Raw genomic sequence first — 23,888 nt, 5'->3', positions numbered from 1 at the left:
TTTTGTCTAACTGGAGTAGACCTTATATTTAGTACTGTGCTGTGGTTCGATTTTTTTTTGTTTTACTCCCACCCCCATCCTCTTTAGCTCTTTATCCCACCCCCTTATACAGTTAATTAAGCTAGATACGGCCTTGGAAATATACTTTAATTTAAGAAATTTAATATAGCATAAACAAACCTCGTTGACGGCCGATTATAGGCCTAGTTGGCTAAAAACAAGTTCGTTTTGTTTAACGACTATAGAGCACTTTGATGAATTAATCATCGGCTACTTGTAGTTGCAAGGGGCGAGACGTAGCCCAGTGATAAAGCGCTCGCTTGATACGCGGTCGGTCTGCGATCGATCTCCGTCGGTGGGCCCATTGGGCCATTTCTCGTCACAGCCAGTGCACCACGATTGGTACATGTATATCAAAGGCCGTGGTATGTGCTATCCCGTCTGTGGGATAGTGCATATAAAAGATCCCTTACTACTAATGGAAACATATAGGGGTTTCATCTCTATAACTGTGTCAAAATTACCATATATTTGACATCCAATAGCCGATGATTAATAAATCAATGTGCTCTAGTGGTGTCGTTTAACAAAACAAACTTGTTTCTTCTTTTTTTTAATCATCGGCTATTGGATATCAAGCAGTTGGTACTTTTGACACGTAGTTATCAGAGGAGACCCGCAACATTTTCGTAATGCAGCAAAGGATGGCTAAAAACTGGAACCTCAGAGCTCATAAATAATTTGATTGAGCGGTTGTAATCACGTACGAGAACTAGCTTGGTCGGTATATCTCTGGTATGAGGTGTTAGGGTTGTTAGTTAGTTTGTTTTGTTTAACGACACTACTGGAGCTCATTGATTAATTAATCATCTGCTATTGGATGTCAAACATTTAGTAATTCTGAAACGTAATCATCAGAGGAAACCCGCTACATTTTTCTTAATGCAGCAAGGAATCTTTTATTTGTACTTTCCCACAGACAGGAAAACACATACCACGGCCTTTGATATACCAGTCGTGGTGCACTGGCTGGAACGAGAAAGAGCCAAATGGGTCCACCGACGGGGATCGATCCTAGACAGACCGCAAATCAGGCGAGCGCTTTACCACTGGGGTACGTCCCCCCCCCCCCCCCCGACCCGCTAGGGTTGTATGATCGAAGCTCCTGTAGACGCATTTTCCCCTGTCCCAACTAGTGTGCCACGACTAATATATATATATATATATATATATATATATATATATATATATATAAATATATATATATATATATATATATATATATATATATATATATATATATATATATATATATCAAATGTCATGGTATGTGCTGTCCTTTGTGGGAAAATGTAGGCTATTTATACTCCAACCCCGCTGCTAATGGAAAAAAAATGTAGCGGATTTTCTCTGAAGATTACGTGTCAGAATTGCCAAGAGGCTGACATCAACCAGATGATGATTAAAAATTAATTAGCTCTAGTGGTGCCGTTAAACAAAACAACACTTTATATTCATGAAGAATTGGAAAACCTTTGGCTAGTTTCTATAGTGACGAATGACTGGTTTTCAATTGATCATTTGACATCTAATAATAGAACTGAGGCGTAACAAATGTGTAAAAACCTGAGTACAAAGCTAGAAGATTTATTTCCTGTATTCGAGGCTCGAGTAAGTAATAAGTTACTCATTTGTATGTTGTTTGTTTATATGGGATGAATGAATATGCATATATTAGTATAATTGTTTACATTTTAATGCAATACATGTTGTTTAACTCATAACTAAGTTATCTATAACCCTCAAACACTGAAAACATTAACATTTGGTGGTGTGGAAGGGGCGGATGTGTGTGTGTGTGGGGGGGGGGGGGGGGGGGAGATAAGGACCTCTTGCTCGGTAGATTTCTAAATTAGAAATGTGTCAGTCATAGGGACTTACACCAAGCAGTTTTCTTATCTCCACTCCTACCCCTCATTTCTACTGTTAACATTGTGTGTGCAGCTTAACCCTTAATTTGCTATTAATAGGGACCGCAGACACTTTTTAAATATGACAAGAATTATATTGATTGTTTGCTATACTGAAGAAATGCCTTTAAAAGAATCAAAAAAAATTCAAAAAAATGTATATATATGTATGTATGTATGTATGTATGTAAGTTTATATATATATATGTGTGTGTGTGTGTGTGTGCACGCGTGTGTGTGTGTACTTGTACGTGTGTGTGTGTGTGTGTGTATTTGTGTGTGTGTGTGTGATACATGTGTACATGCAATGATATGTGTATAGGTGTTTGTATATGTATGTATGTGTATGTTTGTGTATATATATATATGTGTGTGTGTGTGTACTTGTACGTGTGTGTGTGCACGCGTGTGTGTGTGTGTGTGATACATGTGTACATGCAATGATATGTGTATAGGTGTTTGTATATGTATGTATGTGTATGTTTGTGTATGTGTATGTGTGTGTATGACAATATGAGCTGGATAATTCTAAAATGAAAGTCGGTGGTACACTAGAAATTAATATTGTGACAGACCTTTTTTGTAAAAGAGAGAATAAAATGACAAATATATTGACAATCAACGTGTAATGATTCCTAGCAGAATGCACATTTTCGTAGGTTTTACAAAAATGCACGAAACTCTCATCGTGTGTAAGATGTTTGCATGTAACATAGGTCAGATGTTACTGAAACAATGTTTAGAAGTTATGTGTGATAAAAACTTACTAAAATAATATGACATTAGCAAATAATTACCACAATTCTACTGTCCCTTAATTCATTTTTTTGAGTACATTTTAAATATGCAAGTAATACTACTAAAGGTACCCGTGTTGAAACCAAAATCTGTTGATTGATATACATTAAATTGCACATATATGCACTGGCGTATCCGGGTAGCCAGGGATTGGGCACAAGAGGACCTTGCCTTCTCAAATATACCTCTTTTTTCACAATACCAATTTTTATAATGCATGTCACCCCATAAAATGTGTAAAAAAGCAGTACCCTCTATCTCCACTCCACCCCCAATAAACAATCCTGGCTACCCTTATATATCTATATCTATATATATATATAGATATATATAGATATAGATATATAATTATATAGATAGATAGATAGATAGATAGATAGATAGATAGATAGATAGATAGATAGATATAGATATATATCTATATATATAGATATATATCTATATATATAGATATTTATCTATAGATATATATTTATAGATATATCTATATAGATAGATATATAGATAGATATATATATATATAGATATATATATATGTAGATATAGATATATATAGATATAGATATAATATAGATATACATGTATATAGATAGATATATATATAGAGAGATATATATATATATATATATATATACAGATATATATATATATATATATATACAGTAGAATCTCATTGGCTCGAACGCCAAACGGTCGAACCTACCGGTATTCTCGAACCAAGAACAACGTCCCGATTTTTTTCTCTATTAAACCCTTTTATTTTGGTGCTGATTGGTCGAATACCCCTACGGTCGAACAGAAGCTTTCTCTCGAACCAGTTTATTGGTCCGAACTGTAAAATTAAACATAGTTAGCTCGAACTGCTAAGTCTATCCAAAGAAAAAAAAAAAAATATGAAGCAGCTCCACGCAGCAGACAGAAACACAGACGTGCTAATTACGGTACTGGACGCAATGTATTTGATGCAGCAGTCCTGGCGTAAGGTAACCCGAAAAACAATAGCCAATTGTTTCCGTCACGCCAAGTTTGTTCCCAGCTCTAATGGCGACTCGACTGAGAATGAAGATGACGACGACGAGCCAGATGACGACCTGCCTCTAGCACACCTGGCAGAACTTGGTATTAGAGACATCCAGTGATTCGTCCATGCAGATCTTGATATTCCGACATGTACATTAATGACAGATGACGACATTCTCGAGGATGTGCTTCTTGAAAGAAACCCAGATGCAGAGAATGACGACAAGATGGACGATGAGATGGTAGGCGGCAGTGAACAGAATATCAAAGAACCGAGTGTGACTGAAGCTTTTGAAGCGTGCAATACACTACGTGTATATTTCCAAACAAAAGCGCACAGTGAATTTGTGTTGGATCAAATAGGTTTTGTGCATAACGAACTTGTGAAAGATGACTTTAAAAACCGTTGTGCCAAACAAGCTGTGATCACTGACTTTTTCAAAAAATAACTTATCATTGTATTACCACTTCGTGAACAATGACAATCATGTTTGAGTTTTACGTATTCTCTATTATATTATTTTGTCAATCATATTTCGTATGATATTCCACCATAATAAAGAAATACTTTTTAAATTAATAAATATTTATAAATATAGACTACCAGTGTGTTTGTTATTTGTTTATTTAACGGTGATAAATAATTATTACAAATATATATATCTCATCCGACATTTGACTGGCAAATGGCCGAATGCATGGTTCGAACTACCCGATGGGTCGAACAGACATAGATGCACCAACAGTGTTCGAGCCAATGAGATTCTACTGTATATATATATATATATATATATATATATATATATATATATATATATATATATATACAGTGGACTCTGTCTAAACCGGACTCACTTCGTACCGTCGAAATAGTCCGGTTTACATAGAGGACCGGTTTAGACAGAGTTCATCCAGAGTTATGGTTCTTGAATAATCGACAACTTGCGATCAACAATGACATTTGAACTCATGGATGATTGGGAAACACAGTCATATAAGCCAGACTTGCAGTCGATTACTTCACAGACAAAAAAATTTAAAAAAATTAAAGGGACATTCCTGAGTTTGCTGCCATTTTTAATATGTTATCAAATAAAATATTAGTGGCTACATATTAAACGCGTTTCTGATCTTTCTAATATTTGTACTAGGTTAAATTTCATTTTATTTCCTAAAACATTATTTATTCGTCCGTACGAAATTATTTGAATACAAAATCCAGATCTAATGGCCTACCGCAATAAGAGTAAACTTCATACGAGTGTGATCACATTTTGTATTTGATCTTGCGACGGCATCCTGATTACTCGGCAAGGGACGATCATTGTTCAACTAATTAAGCAGCCCGTCGCTTAGAAAAATCCCAATCCGGTATAGACAGAGGTAATTAATGCATTAACAGTTCTTTCGTTCTTGATTTTTGATCCAGAGTCCGGAGTAGACAGAGTACGGATTAGGCAGAGATTTATACCTAAGAGATAAACGGTAGCTTGACGGGACTTTAGATTGTGGTCTCAGACCACAATTAATTTCGCTATATGTTTCTGTATAGCCTTAGTGGCTATAACATTTTTATTAATATCAGCAGGCCCGTGAAGTTTTGTATGTACCTTTGCTAGCATGGGGGACACATACCCTGAAAAGGACAACCCCTGTTGTCCAGCTCTTTCTCCCAGCATATTGGTTTAAACAGACACACCCTCTAAACCAGGCCGAAGTACACCCATTTTACACAAAAAGCACTACTTTTGCATGGGCCGGAATTACCACAAAGAAGTCTTCAATGTCAGCAAGTTACACATGTTTACAAACTACATGCTATCCCCTGTCACTTCAGTCAAACAGTTGCCACTTCATAGCTGTCTGCCATGAAATAATCACAGTCAAACAGCAGACTACTTGCGCGGTCAAATTTCCGGATGTTGGACAACCAAATGAGAAGATAACTGTAATCTGAGGTCTATCAGTCCATTTTTGCCCCTAAAAACTGGCCCACACTAATGCATTCCAATGATATACATATTAAAGCAATGCTCAGTAAGTATCGGGATGTCACCTTTAAACTGACAGTACATAGAGGCTGTGTTAAAACACCTACCACAGTGCCTTGCCATGGCCAATTTTAGCAATGGAAACTTGAGGGACACCAACTTGAAAATGTAATAACTTTATCAAATTTTGGAATTTCTTCATACAATGAGCAGCTATTTTTTCTTCTACATATGTTCAATCTGCACAGTGTTGTCTTGGAAAGATTTTGAAATATTTAAAGGAAAAAAAATCAATCATTAGATTTTACTTTCATTTTTAATGAAATATTAAACTTAAATATAAATTTTTGAAACAAAATAAAATCCAAAACTGTAAAATTTTGCATTTTAGATATGATAAGTGGAGGCTTAGTAAAGATATGGTGACTGAATTCATGATACATTATTAGAAATGTGTCAGAGGGATGGTGAAAGTCACAAAATTGGGGCCATTTGCAACAAATTTTTACACACTAATTTCAGGGAAAATTAGACATGATAGGCCTCAGATTCAATTTTGACCTGCTGTATTTACTTCATTTACTTCATTTACTGTATTAGACATGTAGCCACTTTGTAAAAGGCAAAACAGTCCATATAAATGCATATTAATATGAATATGCCCTACAGATATTACTTAGGTATATACCATAATATGTTTTTTGTTGACAACAACTTTGAAAATGAAGATTTTGTCACAAAATGCTGATATAAATCCTACCAATTAAGAGGTACTTGCACCATATTTTTCAGTTTCCAGTGACAACTGTTAACAAGTGTAGTCATGTGCCAGTGTCTTGGATACCTCAGTGTAGAATTTCTTGATTTGAAGGATGTTTGTAGTAATGACCACTGAATATGCATTATGGATTATTCTGCCATATGTATTACAAGCCAAATGTTAACCTTTTTGGCACATTTTCTGCAATAAACTTGACAAGTATACCAGCATCTGATTACTGAACACAATAAATACATTCAGACAGCATAGAATATTAGCCTATTAGATTTTCTAAGGATGAAAGACCATTTTTGAAAAATGACTGAAGTGTGTAATTTACATAAATGTAGGTGAAATGTATTATTAGAGTACTTAATCTTGTTAAAACTGTATACTATTTATTTAAAGTGTTTAATTACATTTAGTAGTGATATATTCATTATATTTAGATCTTCTGTCCAATTGCAATAATTGAGAAACTCATTAAAATTCAATATGTAAAAAAAAATTAAAATCTCAATATTGACTAACAAAATCCAACTTTTGCTCTTTTTTTACCAAATTATTAGCTCAAATCTGTTTAAAAATATTGCAACAACCTGTAGTAACATCAGAGGTCATTTTATGCTATTTTGGAGGATATTGAAATTTAAAAGTTAAAAATCTTAATTTTAATTTTTAATAAAGTCAAAAAAAAAGTTTTTTAATTTAATAAAATATTTAGAAAATACATAAATTAGTTTTCATATTCCTTGTGGTATTCACAATCAGTCTATGTAATTTCACCTCTCTGGTTATAATACTTTCATCAGAATCAAGGATTTAACCGGTGTAATGTGTAAACTATATCAGGCCTCAGACCACAATTAATTTCGCTATATGTTTCTATATAGCCTTAGTGGCTATAACATTTTTATTAATATCAGCAGGCCCGTGAAGTTTTGTATGTACCTTTGCTAGCATGGGGGACACATACCCTGAAAAGGACAACCCCTGTTGTCCAGCTCTTTCTCCCAGCATATTGGTTTAAACAGACACGCCCTCTAAACCAGGCCGGAGTACATCCATTTTACACAAAAAGCACTACTTTTGCATGGACCGGAATTACCACAAAGAAGTCTTCAATGTCAGCAAGTTACACATGTTTACAAACTACATGCTATCCCCTGTCACTTCAGTCAAACAGTTGCCACTTCATAGCTGTCTACCATGAAATAATCACAGTCAAACAGCAGACTACTTGCGCGGTCAAATTTCCAGATTTTGGACAACCAAATGGGAAGATAACTGTAATCTGAGGCCAAATGGACCGGTTTACGCAGAGATCCGGTTTAGACAGAGTCCACTGTATGTGTGTGTATATATATACATATCTATATATATATATATATATATATAGATATAGATATATATAATTATATATATATATAGATATAGATATATATATATATATATATATATAATATATATATATATATATATATATATATATATATATATATATATATATAGATAGATAGATAGATAGATAGATAGATATCTATATATATATATATATATATATATATATCTATAGATATAGATATATCTATATATCTATCTATATAGATATATATAGATATAGATATATATATATAGATATAATATAGATATATATAGATAGATATATATAGAGATATATATATATAAAGAGAGAGAGAGAGAGAGAGATATTATATATATTATATATATATATATATATATATATATAGTCAAACCTGCCTTCGCGGCCACCTCCATATGGTGGCCACCTGTCCATGGCGGCCACCCTGAGGTCCCCCCAATGAATTTTACTATATATTTTACCTCTATATGGCAACCACCTGCTCAACGCGGCCAGCGGCCACACTTTTGTCATAAAAAAGCGAAAATGAACCTGCTATCGCGGCCACAATTGTTTTTTAGTGCAAGTTAGAAAGAAATGTCGGCAATCGTAAAAAAGAAAGTAAGATGTTTTTGTTGATGTAACCAATTGGCTTGATAAACAGCGGTCCTTTAAAGGTCGTCGGTCGCTTAGCTGTGTTCGTTAATTAACAAGTGTTTTTAATCTGGATTAACGGTGCGATGTACTAGTCATCGGCGGGGGTCATTAAACGCAGTTGATAAGAGGGTATCTAGCCTAAAACAACTTGAGTTAAACGTGTCAATTCTAGAAGGAATTAAATACTGCTGCAGTTTATTTCTGATATTTATTTTCAAAATGCCACCTAAATAGTTCTATTGCAACATACGTGTAATTGTTTTTAAAAATTCGGACTTATATATGACCTGCATACGGCGGCCACTTTTGTCATGTCCCACGAATGGCCGCCATAGACAGGTTCGACTGTATATATATATATATATATATATATATATATATATATATATATATATATATATATATATATATATACAGTGGACTCTGTCTAAACCAGACTCACTTCGTACCGTCGAAATAGTCCAGTTTACATAGAGGACCGGTTTAGACAGAGTTCATCCAGAGTTATGGTTCTTGAATAATCGACAACTCGCGATCAACAATGACATTTGAACTCATGGATGATTGGGAAACACAGTCATATAAGCCAGACATTCCTGAATTTGCTGCCATTTTTAAGATGTTGTCGACTAAAATATTAGTGGCTACATATTAAACGTGTTTCTGATCTTTCTAATATTTGTACTAGGTTAAATTTCATTTTATTTCCTAAAACATTATTTATTCGTCCGTACGAAATTATTTGAATACAAAATCCAGATCTAACGGCCTACCGCAATAAGAGTAAACTTCATACGAGTGTGATCACATTTTGTATTTGATCTTGCGACGGCATCCTGATTACTCGGCAAGTGACGATCATTGTTCAACTAATTAAGCAGCCCGTCGCTCAGTCAAATCCCAATCCGGTGTAGACAGAGGTAATTAATGCATTAACGGTTCTTTCGTTCTTGATTTTTGATCCGGAGACCGGAGTAGGCGGAGTACGGATTAGGCAGATATTTATACCTAAGAGATAAACGGTAGCTTGTCGGGACTTTAGAAATGGACCGGTTTACGCAGAGATCCGGTTTAGACAGAGTCCACTGTATATATATATATATATATATATATATATATATATATATATATATATATATATACACAATGTATATATATATATATATATACACAATGTATATATATATATATATACACAATGTATATATATTATATATACACAATGTATCTATATATATATAATATACATATATATATATATATATATATATATTGTGTATATATAATATATATACATTGTGTATATATATATATATATATATATATATATATATATATATATATACAATGTATATATATATTATATATATATATATATATATATATATATATATATATATTATATACATATATATATATATACAATGTATATATATACAGTCAAACTTCGTTAACTCGAAGTTGAAGGGGACGACGAAATAGTTCGAGTTTCAGGGAGTTCGAGTGTTCTAAATTCGTACAGCAAACCTCAAAGTGAAACTGCATTGCAGTATTATCATTTCGTTGATATCGGATGTTAGCACATTTCTTCTGTGTATATGATAAAACTAAGTAAATATTAACAGAAACTAGATAAATCCGATCAATTTGACGTACATCTCTATGTACATTTATTGTATTAATTGACAGTAAAGTAAAAAAAAAAAAACGAAAACTGAAAGCACGTACTTACATATAACCGGAAGTAAGCGATAAATTAAAGTTGATATATTTTTCAAATGTCAAAACAAGGCGGAACGTAACGTTGTAATAAATTAAAATACTGAATGTCGATTAGCACTAAGTACGTTTGTTTACCAAATAAAAAATACACAATATAAATAGCAAAATTATTGTAAATCACAAAAATCTTTTTAAAAACCCTCACTAACATAGCGAGACATAATATAACAAATCAAAACACTATATGCACTTATAAAACATTCACAACAGTACAAAATAATTTATAGCTCTCAAATCACAAAGTACAAAGAGCAGAACTATCCGAAATTTTTTGTAATTAGAGATTGTTTGGCACACTTGCTTAAAAAATCGTCTTTCATTACTGTGTCTGTGATCTTGCACAGATTGAGCAGCATTTCTTCCGAATTTTCACGGTTCTGCAAACAAACAGCGTTAATTGTTATTACAACAGTTCTTTGAAGATTACAAGACTATCCTTACTTTGTGTAATGAGGCCCGCTGCCGTGTACAAACACCGACAACCCAATGCAGGCATGTAGGATCATTTCGTTCCGCATAGTCGGCGATCTATTATTCTGTAATTACCGCGTGTATCATCGATAGCCGAGACCAGTCGGGGCACTCACGCTTGGCTTGGGTGACAATTCATTTTTCTTTAAAGTATTAACGGTACAGTTAAAAGGCTGAGTCACTCCACAAACTTCAAGTTTTGGAAGTGCAATATCCCTTATTTTTTTATGGTGGGACCACAAAATTACTTTGAGAGATAGAGTTTGTATAGCAGTTCGGCCGGGACCACCGTTTCACTTCGAGAGATCGACGTTTACGAAAGATCGAAGTTTGAGTTATCGAAGGTCGACTGTATATATATATATATATATATATATATTATATATAGATAGATAGATAGATAGATAGATAGATAGATAGATAGATAGATAGAGATATATATATATTATATATATACATACATGTATAGATATATAGATATATGTTTGTTCCGTGATCGTGACTATGTGGATCTACAAAGCAAAGCTGGCTATGACACTTGAAATCTGAGCTGGATTATTATCATATCTTAAGCCAGTGTCTTTCCGCAACGTTAATTTTCAATCCAGACCCCGGCAACCTGATCTGGAAGTTGTTTAAACCATAATTATCATATAGGGCAATTACACGAAAAAGGATACCTCTGGAGTGAATTTTTATTTTACTGTTATGCCTTTATTTTTCACATAGAATTATTTGTTAATAATCAGTAAACCATAAAATACTCAGGTTTTAATTCAAAACTGTGTCATGTGACCTGGTGGCCATCTTTAATTTGTGCTATTTCCTCCTAAGAATAGAACCCAAATTGCACTGAAATCTTTTTTTTAAAATGTCATTAAAATTGGATGAATATGATAAAGGTAAGTATTGCATTTTGTTTCTAAGATCTTAATGATAATTCTCAAACAACACAAATTAATAAATTTGGAATAGATTTTTATGAATAAAAACGTGAACTTACAGCATGACCTCGTTGCGTCAGTTACCTTTTGAAGCTTAATTTTAATATTGACGTCCTACAGTGCTACCATATATTATATTTTTTTATATTCTCTTAGTTGTGCCATGGTTACACAAGATGGCAACATAATAATCTAAGTGGACACACCAAGAATTGAAATTTATTGGTAACTGACATAACTCCCCAGTCAGTAACTGACACAACACATTAACACATACATTATTTTCCATTGTTTTTATATTTCTTGGAGGCATAATGTAAGATTGTGAAATGTGTTAATTCCCAAACTAGAGTGAGTGCTATAAAAAAATTAACAATAAGTTTAAGAATTTTCTTGACCTTTGCACTTGTAAGTTTTATTATTTCTTTATTAACACATCTGTGTAAAACTATAGATTTTTTTTTATAATTTTCAAGAACTGCAAATACTGTCACTCCTTAGAAGTTAATCTAAAGATGTCTATTTCACTACAATAAAATAATTAAATAGATACATGTACATGTACGTACATGTACCGGTAGATGATAGCAGTTTCACAAGCATCAATGCATATACCCTTAAGTTATACTTCAAGATACATATTGTATAGCTTTTGACGTCAGATGCACATAGAATTTGTTTCATTAGATATATTTTATTGCTTGTGATGTCAGAGGTAGGCATTGTTTCATTAGCTTAGATTAATATATGTACATCACTGTTTATTGTAAACAGTATCTATAATGTTCAATAATAATTACTGGTAACACAAATTTGGAATTGCAGTTTCATACATGTAGTGGCAAGTCATTTATTTTGCTATTTTTACATTTATTTATGATAAATAACTACACATTAGATGATTTCATACATAATCTTTCATAATTAATTCAGAAAAATAAATCAACATTACACCTTACTGCCTGTGAATTCTTAACTAAAATTGTAAAGTACATAAACAATTTGCATCAGTTATTCAACAAAACAGCCAATCTTTTGTATTGTGCAATTGCAACTCAAATTCAAAATGTGATTTCACGCAATTAACTGTTGGTCACCTGAAATGAATTTTATAATGATATAATTCTTTTTCACCTGTAAATGAAGTTATTTGGTTGTAATGTTTTATGGGCATATAACTTAATTCAAGAATAATCTTTACATTTCAAAAGATAAATAAAATAATAATGTTTGGAAATATATTATGCAACTATGAGATTGCCCCTTTAATAGTTCTAAATAGCAAATGTCCTTTCATTTGATAAATTGATTACTACTCCTAAAAATATCCCAAGTTGCAGATGTTTTTAGTAGAATACCTCCCAAGACAGCAGCCTAGATAATGAATGAGAATAAAGCACATTTGAACGAAGATAGAAAGAGGTTGGAGAGGGAAAAGAACAGAGAATAGTGAAAAATGGAGCAAGATAAATTGAAATCAAACAAGAAAAAAAAATGAGACAGGACAGCATGCTGAGAATAAAAAATATCCAGATTTTAAAGAAAGAATATGGGTTATTTACAATATCTGCCTTATTCCCATCAACTTCTTACGAAATATTTGGTTCGGTTCAGTCATATGGTAATGTCATAAGAAAGTGAATGCAGCATATATACTTGGAAATTGCAAAAAACCCAAATCATTACACTTCGAATCAAGATGTACATGTAAACTTAAGCTGTTGTCTCATTGTTGAGGCATGTGTGCAAAAAAGTTTGAAGGGAGTGGGGGTTTAGACTGGCTGGCATCGAGGGTGCAACTGCCCAAGTTACTGGGGGGTGGGTTGAAAAACTGTGAGAACCAGATGTCCTAAAATGCAATAATAATAATTTGCTTTGAGCAGGGATAGGGTTGGGAAATGGGGGGGTTGACCCCCCTACGCACCACCCTGAACATGCCCCTATTGTTAGTTTTTTTTAATTCCCTTTAAGATTTATGTATTTCTTACAATTTAGATGAACCAGTTGCCAAAGACAAATGTTTTATTTTTAAAATAGTTTCTTATTATTTTTTATGATTCGCAAATGTTGCGTCAGTTACTTTTAGTGTTATGTCAGTTACCCATTAATAAAAAAGTTAATAAAAAATTCCTTGTAGAAAACTTAGTTCTCTTGTTCTAGTGATCATACATTACCTGTGCACTACACATTTCTATATATACCTGAAAACATCATACTTCAGATTCAGAGAATTTTGGAAAGTTCAAAGACATGTCAAATACAAGTTACTTTTTATGTTGTGTCAGTTACCCACACTTCATTTGTGATTGTAATTGCGCTGAGATTGTATGCAATGAAATTTTCAATGAACATATTTATTTCAATCAAAAACATTCTTAAGAATTTTATTGAATACTTTAAAAATAATAATAATAATCAAGATGTTAAAAAATGTCTGAATGTTACATCAGTTACCGTGGAATTGCCCTATACTTATCATATATCTGTGAGGTATTTTGTCACTTGGTCTGTAAAATGCAAAAGGAAAATTGTTGCCGGCATAGTGGCTACTCCAACAAAACAGCGACACAGTATTATTTATATGCACTTCTCCATTGACAGGAAAGTACATACCACAATCTTTAATGTACCAGTCCTGGGCACTGGTTGAAGTAAGATAAAAGGCGATGGTTCCACTATAAGGGAAATCAATCATATATCCCATCGCATCTACCTATACCACTGAACTATGCTGACATGGGTAATATACTGCATGCGTGTACAGGAATGAACTACTCTACTCGTCTTATCATATATAAATTGCAAATACATTGCGGTAACTGTAGATTAAAAATAAGACATTTTCGGGTATAGTTTCATGTTTTGATTGTCAATGTTTTATAAACATTTTAATTTGTTTATTGAATAAAGATTGTTGATTAAAATATTTAATAAATTGATTTTATAATAATGATAACAGTAAATGCCATTAAGTACAATAAGACCAGGTGTAAAAAATATCTAAATACAGTTTAATGCATTCGTCATCAGCATTGATCTGGTGCGTGATTAAGTATAATGTTTGTCTAATGCGCTTGTAGAATGATATACATGTACACACACACACACATTTTATTTAAACACACTATAACAGTAACCACTTTGTTATAATGACCAGAGATCCCTCATCATTGGAACATCTGAAATGTTACAATTATTCCAGTTAATGTAGTAATATCTAGATATTTTAGCCCAGAAAATATGAATGTGCATACATTTCAACTACTACAATAAACAATATTTATTATTAGTATGCATATTTATTTTATGCCATTTATATAAAGGGGTCGCTTCTTCTAACCAATTAGTTATAATATGAACTACCATGAACGGATTCCAATTTAAACAAAAATACTTGACCTTTATCTTCTAATTCATGTTCAACTATATGTCAAATATACAATGACTAGAAAAGTTACAATCCTGTGATGATGCATTTGAAATAATATAAACTAATTTCCCTCTATACTAAGTAAATTAAAATATTTTATTGCGTATGGTCATAAAACATTTATCATCTTTGGGTCGGCATCCTTTTTACAATAAACAATTCCCAGGCAATTTCATTTTAAATTTGCAACTTAAATTAATTTTTTATATAATATTCAAATTGTCTACAAAATATACTGAACAAAAAAAGAAACTTCCGATTTGTACATATAGTATTTGTTGTGTTAAAGAATTCATTGTGTAATGAAATTATATAGGTAGTATTAGCCTTGAGCTGTATTATCAGGATTCATGAATTTTATCGATTATTTTTGCATTGTTAATCGTCGACAACGTGAAATTCTGTTTGCACGTGCATGCATGGTTCGACATGTCCCATGTAGTATTCGGTCAATTTGTTTTACTTGTCTTACTGACATTGTTGTCAAGTGAACAAAAACACTTCAAAATTTGTAAAAGTATTAAAGTTTTTTACATTGTAGCGTTTTTAGTATGCCAAGAATACCCAATAATTTACGCGAACGGGCGATTGGCATGCTTGGTGCTGGCATGTCGACAGAAGACGTTGCAAGGCATGTTGGGAGTTCTAGTCGAGCGATACGAAATCTTCGCGTAAGATTTCGAATGACAGGAAGCACCAACGACTTGCCACATCGTGGACGTCCGCGTGTTACAACGCGTGGTCCAGACCGCTATATCATGAACACGCATTTGCGCAATCGATTCCAAACTGCCACTGCTACTGCCTGGGATTCATAATAACCGAATCAGTGGGCAAACTGTTCGTAATCGTCTGCGGGAGAACGGTTTACATGCATGACGTCTTTACGTCGGATACGTGTTAACGCAACGTCATCGTCTAAATCATCTTAATTGGGCACGTGTACACACTCGTTGGATACGGCAACCCTGGAATACCATTCTTTTTTCGGAAGAATCCAGATTTTCTTTACAGCGTGGTGATGGCAGGGTGCGCGTCTACCGTAGGAGAAATGAACGCTATGCTGACTGTTGATCATTTCGGGGGTGGGGGTTGTGTCATGGTCTGGGCAACCATTGCCCATGGTTATCGTTCACCACTAGTCGTCATTGATGGCAATTTAAATGCTCAACGTTACCGCGATGACATTCTCGCTCATCACGTCATTCCTCTGTTCCATAACAACGCCAACATCTCGATTTTTCAGCATGATAATGCCACCTCTCATACAGCTAGAGACACTGTAAATTTTCTTAGGACAAATAACATTGATTTCATTGATGACTGGCCCGCTAAAAGTCCTGATCTCAACCCCATCGAGCATGTCTGGGATAGTCTGGACAGACGATTGAGGCGTCGTCCCAACCCACCCGGTAACGTTGATGAACTTCGTCAAGCGCTCATTCAGGAATGGAACAATATTCCACAGGCAGAAATCAACACTTTAGTCAATTCTATGCACCTGCGATGCACTGCAGTGGTCAATTCAAGAGGTGGTCATACCCGTCATTAAGTGGGTGGGTTTTTTTTAACCCCTACCACACTGGGTCAAAATTTCTCCAAGTTTCTGTTAACCTATGGCCATGATTTTTGCACCAAACGATGCATCATGGAACACTCTTTAAACGCATATATAACAATTATTCCCCCAGTTTGTTTTCATCAAGTTATGTTCAAGCAAAGTTAGCAGAAGTTTCTTATTTTGTTCAGTATACAGACGTAGCTAGATCATAATTTTTAACTAAGGTTGTTGCATATGGGAGCCATGTTTTAAAAAAAAGAAAGGAATTTTATATTTAATGACACACTCAACACAACTACAGGTACATGTATGTGGTGTTAGACATGTGGTTAATGACCACAAATATATTTTAGAGAGGAAACTATGGGCAACTATTTTTTTATTAGCACCAAGGGATCTTTAATATATGCATCATCCCACAGACAGGATAGTACATATCATGGTCTGTAACACCAGTTGTGAAGCACTGGCTGGAATGAGAAATAGTCCAATGATTCCACTAGCAGGGATCGATCCTAGACCTGACCGTACACCAGGCCAGCACTTTACTCTTGGTCTACATCCTGACCCCAGCAAATTAATTTAATTATATTATTTTTTCTCTAATACACATAGTAACTATTCAGACTAAAATAAGGGAAAACATCTTTCCTGTTTAACTAGTTTTCTCTGTCTCTGTTCAGTTAATATTTTCTTAACTGCATGTTTCTTCTGTAGGAGTAAATGAACTCTGCAATCACTTCTGATTAAACTATTTACATAACCTGAATTTATTCAGCAACTAGTTAACAGCACACACATTTTACCACATTCCAGATGTCTAAGAACTAAACACTTCCAGCCCCAACCCCCCCCCCCACCCCCCCCCCCCCCCCCCTCCATTGTCTGCAGTCCATTTCAAATTATCACAAATGGACTGGTCATTGTGATGCGTAAACAGCTAATTCTAGCTACCTCAGCCAGAGTTGTTATTTCTTTGTAAGCCAAAACACCCAGCCTTAGATAGTTTACATAAAACACCTTCACTGGATGTACACACTTAGAGCTAACATGTGTCATTAGCATGTCAGGCGGTATGGCACTTAGGATTCAATCTTCTCAAGACAGTTTACAGCCCACCACAATCCAGTGTTGTAAGCTAATGCGTTATGTCTGTCAGCTATGGGTGATACTACAAAATTCTAGAGAGACAGAATAAGGTAGTGCTGAAAACATGGTTTTTGCCTTTTGTGGAAATTGTTTGAATGAGACATTGTGAAATGATAGTACACCTTCCCATGGTGCTGACAAGGTGATTAACTCATTTTTGTATAATTCACCATATAATAATAAACACTGAATATTGTTAATCGTAGATTTTCTTTTATTACGCACATGTATGGTATTTACATTATTGTATTTGTCTGTTTCACAGAATGTTTGGCCAACTGAAATGAGAGATGAGTATGCCAGTTTGGGTTTGGATAGACAAGCAACATTTGCTGGATGCAGAAACATGGCTGACGGAAAAGCAGATGAAGTTGTTGAAATTAACTTCCAAGAAACTAAGCCATTGTTAACGCAAGTTGCAGGACATAAGGCTGGTACATACAAAGATAGCAATTCTAGTCATTTTACAAAACAGAAACTTAATAGGGCTTCCATGAGTCCAAAATATTGGACTCGAATCGAGGGTCAAACTCACCGGGACCCAAGTACCCAACACTTACCCTAGATGATAATGAGACCAAGGAATAAAGTTAAATAGCATTATGCATCTTGATTCCAGTGCTGAACGTGGATGCAAAATCATGCCATTATATTGCATTTCACACATTCAACTTTTGTTTTTCCTCCATATCTTGACCCTTATAGCCCTATAATGTAACCGGCTGTAAGCATTTGGCAAATATAACAATATAATTAAATGAGAGTGCTACCTCTTGTATGGGTACTCAAGTCTTGTTAACAGACTAAAGTGTTGTTAGACTCAGCCCGTGCCCAAGTACTCGAAGTACTCCTAGAGACCGTAAAACCTAAGGCTAGCAATCACTGAATGACCATTCTAGAGGGATCTGTGTCTTCCATTTTATTTTAACTTGGCTTACACTCTAGGGCCCCATTCCACGAAAGAATCATTGTAGTGACGAGGTCAATTGTATGGATGGCACACAAGCTTCACAGTCATTCCACAAAGCAACCTTAAGGTAGTCATGAATGCCCCTTTAACGATTAAAATCTTCTTTGCGAAGAAGTGCGAATTAGTTTAATAATAAATTGGTTACCAACTATTCGGAACATCTTGAGTGTATTTATTGGTATTGGACATCCATGAAGTAACTTTGTCAGTTTATTTGCTAAGCGATGAAATTTTTGCCAAATGTATAACACATGGGAGTTATCTCCCTTATTTCCATGTGAAGGTTGTATGGCCTAGAATGTTTTTCATTGAACGCTTAGTTTCATAAAAGGTATATGGTGTATATTAAATCCACTTTTGCACAAAGAGTTACTATCCTTCTTAGAACATTATCAAATCATCATTTAACTGCCATTTAACATTTACATTAGTGGCTTACAACTGCCTCGTACCAATTGTAAATTTTCACTGTAATATACGACGACGATAAGCATCATCATGTCGTAGAGTCACTTTTAATGGGGAAAAAATAAGGTGTAACCCATCTGACCATTTTAGTAGTGAACTGTTTGGTATTTATTTAAATTTAAATGTTTATATATATTATGTTGTAAATAATTATAGTCCTTCCCACAGGGAGCGCCATTTTATACCATGGTATTTGTACTACTAGTTACTTATTTCTGAGCCGATAGTTTTCTAAACTGCACACAAAAATATATATCTTTTTTGTTGTTGTTATTTCCAAAACACTTTTACTTTTCTTCATGTGTAGATTATTTTAAAAAACAAGTAAATCATGGAAGCTGGGATGGACTATAAGTACAGTATACTACCAAACAAATAGTTTTAGATTAAATGAAATCTGATTTCCACTTGTCATGTTAATGTCGCTGATAATTATATTGACATTGAAATCCATTAGTCGGATCATTATTATAATTGCGTCCTTTCCATTTAATGTTTGGTCAGTTCACTAAATTTTTCTCCCTTCTAAGTTTATGTTCATGTACACATGGTAGGTCCTTCCATTTGATACCCATAGTTTTTGTGGATGTATACAATATGACTATGGGACATGATTTTTTCTTCTGAGTTTGTTCATTGTTTCTTCTAGGAATGCTTGATATTGGTAATGGTCGAGTGTTGAAGACCGTTCAAAGGCCACCTCGTGGAACATGTGAACTCAACTTTTACAGAAAAGTGTTTGATGTCAGCTGCAGGGATGAAAACATTTTATCCTTGAGAAGGTTCCTTCCAGCTTTCCATGGAACAGTTGTGAAAGATGGAGGTAAATATATTGTCTGCCAATTTCTCATTCAGCCAGTGTTCCACAACTGGTGTAACAAAGGCCATGGTAAGTACTATCCTGTCTGAGTTTCTAACAATATGTTACTTAAATTATATTTGTATTTGTGGCTTTTTGTAGGTGGTGGGTTTAAAATTAAACAATTGTTGTATTAGTGGCATCACTTTTAAGAAGACAATTATCATAACATTTTTCCACATTGTTTCACATATTGACTGATTGTAACTAGCAGTTAAATATCCAGATTAATGGTCAATTGTACAGAATGGGAACTTTTTGTCATTTGACTCTCCATACTGGAGTCGGTATTAACTGTATATCATAAATTTGTTGTTTTAGTGATGTACATGATCATGGATAACGTCTGTGCGAAGTTTAAGAATCCATCTGTGTTGGACATCAAGATAGGATTCGTGAGGACAGACCCAGAGGCCACTGAAGAGAAAGCCATACGGGACAGACAAAAATGTCCGTATGCCGAAACGCTTGGTTTTCAACTCTCAGGAATGATGGTAAAATATTAATTGAAAAAATAACTGAAGGATTTTATACCTTTTGTATTATATTTTGTGAATGAGCACCAAAAAAAACAACAACAAAAAAACACCCCCAAGATTTTAATAAAAAACATTATTTGTGAATGAGCTGTGGCTTGATTAAAACTTAATTTTGTTTGTTACATTTGAAAACAATTATGGATTGGGCACACGTTTTCCAATGTACTAAGCTTCCTCCATAAGATAACATGTATTGGCAAATTTGTTTATATAAGAACAAAGTGGAATATTCCAGAATAAACATAAACATTTATCGGTAAATAGCTTGGAAAACAGGGTTGCACTGTCATGTTTGGTTATTTCAGGTATACAATGAAAACACTGGTGCCATCGACAGACTTGAAAAAAGAGCTTGTCATAAAATTTCAGAAGACTTTATTATAGTTGATGGTATGTTATAATATTCTCTTTTAATGATATATATATATATATATATATATATATATATATATATACACACACACACACAATGTCATATATTTTTTATGTCTGACTGGACGTATTTAATTTTACTCCTTTTCACTGTCCTCAACCATTACATTCCAATCCCTAAAGCAGAGCTGTTTATATATCCATTCAAAATATTCTGTACTATTTATATTTATATTATCTTGACTATCTTCTTTTCTACTCTTAACCACTACTCACACATTGACTATTCTTACCAGTTGGCAGCACGTGTCCATTTATACCCTTCTCCAAACAGGATAGTACATACCTGTATGTAGTTCTTACCAGAGAAGATGCTCATAGCACCATAAAGTTAAGTGCATTAATACTGATCTGTTAGTTTTAAGTTTACAAGGATACCAGTTGCAACTAAATAATTTTTCAGGAACTGATCTTTTTTGCTATATGCATGTACACATATATAAAAATTTTAATAATTCCAATTTTTGGGTGTGAGTTTTCTTTCTTGTTTTTCAAGTTATTATATGAATTTTGTTTTAATTTGTTAATTTAAATTGTTAGCTGTGATTTATTTTCTTTTCTCTCTCTTATTTTAAGGTTTAGGGAAGTTTTTTGGACTTAAACAAAGGCTGAGAAAGGATGCCATTTGTGCTTTAATTAAAAAAATCAATGACATTGAGAAATGGTTTTCATCCCAGACATCATTTGCATTTTACGCCAGCTCTCTTCTGATCATATACGACAGTCCCAGTCCCGGTGAATGTGGATCGAAGCACACGGACAGTACGACAGGCCACAATGACAGAATATGTGAGAATCACACAGACCGACTGGAAACCGATGCCGAACTGGCCCTCGTTGACGTACGCATCATTGACTTTGCCCATGTGTTTCCGTCATCGAAAATTGATGAAAATGTTTTATTCGGTATACGCTCGCTGTTGAGATACTTAGATCAACTTTTACAAATGTAAAAAAAAAAAAAAAAATTAAAAATTAAAATATATATAGTTATTGTTGTAGAAACACTGCTGAGTCCTAGGACATAATTTATGTGACTGGATCTAATCTAGTTTGTTTGTCCAGTCTATATTTTTTATCTCTGTTTGATGGAAACCGAGTTTTGAGGTTCTCTCATTTTACATTTTAAGATGCATCGAGCTCATTCCTGAATAATTTTTATAATGTGATCTAACTCATCATTTCAGAAGCAAGTTTGTTGGTAACTATTTTGTAATTTTATAGATGGTATTATTTTTTTAATACTATATTTTCCATAATAAATTACGGTTGTAATATTTTTTTTTTTTAATTTAGGAGTTGATTATATTCTATAAAGTAGTATATGCATGTATATTTGTCAAATAACTGTCTATATATCATAGTCCCTTATTATATGTGTTTAACAATATATATTTTATTATATATGGATGTGTTATTAACTCTTTCCCTTACATATACATGCACTGTCCTTATGCATGTATTACTTTATGTTAAGTAAATTTAATTACTTGTTGAACTTTAACAAACATAAAATAACTTGCCATCAGTTGAACTAAAGGTTTCTGTTGGCTTAAAATATGATCATGTATTAACAAGCCTTTTCATTCCAAATATTTAGTGTTCCAATAATTAAAACTCCCTTAGAATGTTCCTTTTTAGTCCCCTACTAGTCCAATTGGAGGGGATTATAGGTTTCATCTCCATCCTTATGTCTGTCTGTCTGTCTGTCTGTCTGTCTGTCTCTCCCACATAATTTTCCGGATCATCTTTTCGCAATGCCTCAAGATATTGAGCTATTTCATATAGCTTTACCATGTACTGTTACACTGGTGGCACCTAAGTCTGCGCTATATTTGTGCTATATTTTAAAGTTAAAATATTTGTTTAAAAATATTTGTTTCACCGCCACAGTAAACATGTTACAACTAAAGTTATTTTAATTTTAATGTTTTTTAAACTCAAGTCATGAGCACATTTTTAGTGGGACCCCCCTGCATTTACTGGCCTGCATGATGGCACATAAGTCTGCGCAGAAAACATTAAAACAACCACTTCTGTCGCTAATGTTTACATAAAACAGCAACAAACAATGGATCCAACTTTTATAAGTTCTGCTTAAGAAACATTTACATTGTGCAGATGAGATAAATATAAATGGTGTTCCATGCTCCTTAGTTTGGACAACACAAAATGATAATATAAAAAAAAGCCAATGTAAAAATATTTGATCATTATTCAACAAAAATTGTCTGTTATTAACTGTGTAAATGAGCACAAATAGTGTTCGTTAGACATATAGGACAATCAATGATAATTTTGAAACAGACTATAGCTAAAATAGGCCATGCTGTAAGTGCAATCTTCAAAGTCTGTGTGCAGCCATATTGGTTGTGTTGTGTCACTCGAAGGGAAATTCAAAGTATGCTTGGATGTTTACGTCAACAGATAAAATAAAACATTCATTTCATTTATGGATTCATAAATTACAATAAGGTATGTATTGAAGCTTCTATGTAAATTTATGTAAGTTGATATGCAAGGTTGATCATTACAACATTGACAGACATGTGTTGACAGGTGATAGAAAAACACGTTGATCAAGGCTGGCAAAAGTATACTTTTAGTGCATTAATTCAGAGGGTTTTTTTCAATAAAAGTGTTATCAACCAGTTTTATACATATATTCACAATCAAGATGTGTTGTTTTAACAACGGTTTTGTGAATTAAATTAACGTTTGTTT

At 33.6% G+C, this 23,888-nt stretch overlaps 1 protein-coding gene across 1 annotated transcript; it reads left to right on the top strand.

Annotated features, from left to right (window-relative positions):
- Window positions 1-1,648: 1,648 nt before the first annotated feature.
- Window positions 1,649-23,670, top strand: LOC121379338 (inositol polyphosphate multikinase-like). The gene is made up of 6 exons (XM_041507910.1): window positions 1,649-1,671; window positions 18,162-18,330; window positions 19,984-20,157; window positions 20,515-20,687; window positions 21,038-21,122; window positions 21,741-23,670. Exons 2-6 carry the CDS (start codon window positions 18,180-18,182, stop codon window positions 22,115-22,117), a joined length of 960 nt encoding a protein of 319 aa, XP_041363844.1. The 5' UTR covers window positions 1,649-1,671; window positions 18,162-18,179; the 3' UTR covers window positions 22,118-23,670.
- The last annotated feature ends 218 nt before the right edge of the window (window positions 23,671-23,888 follow it).

The sequence above is a fragment of the Gigantopelta aegis genome, chromosome 8 (assembly GCF_016097555.1).
Source record: "Gigantopelta aegis isolate Gae_Host chromosome 8, Gae_host_genome, whole genome shotgun sequence".
Taxonomy (NCBI): domain Eukaryota; kingdom Metazoa; phylum Mollusca; class Gastropoda; order Neomphalida; family Peltospiridae; genus Gigantopelta; species Gigantopelta aegis.
This window is presented reverse-complemented; position numbering and strand designations above follow the sequence as displayed.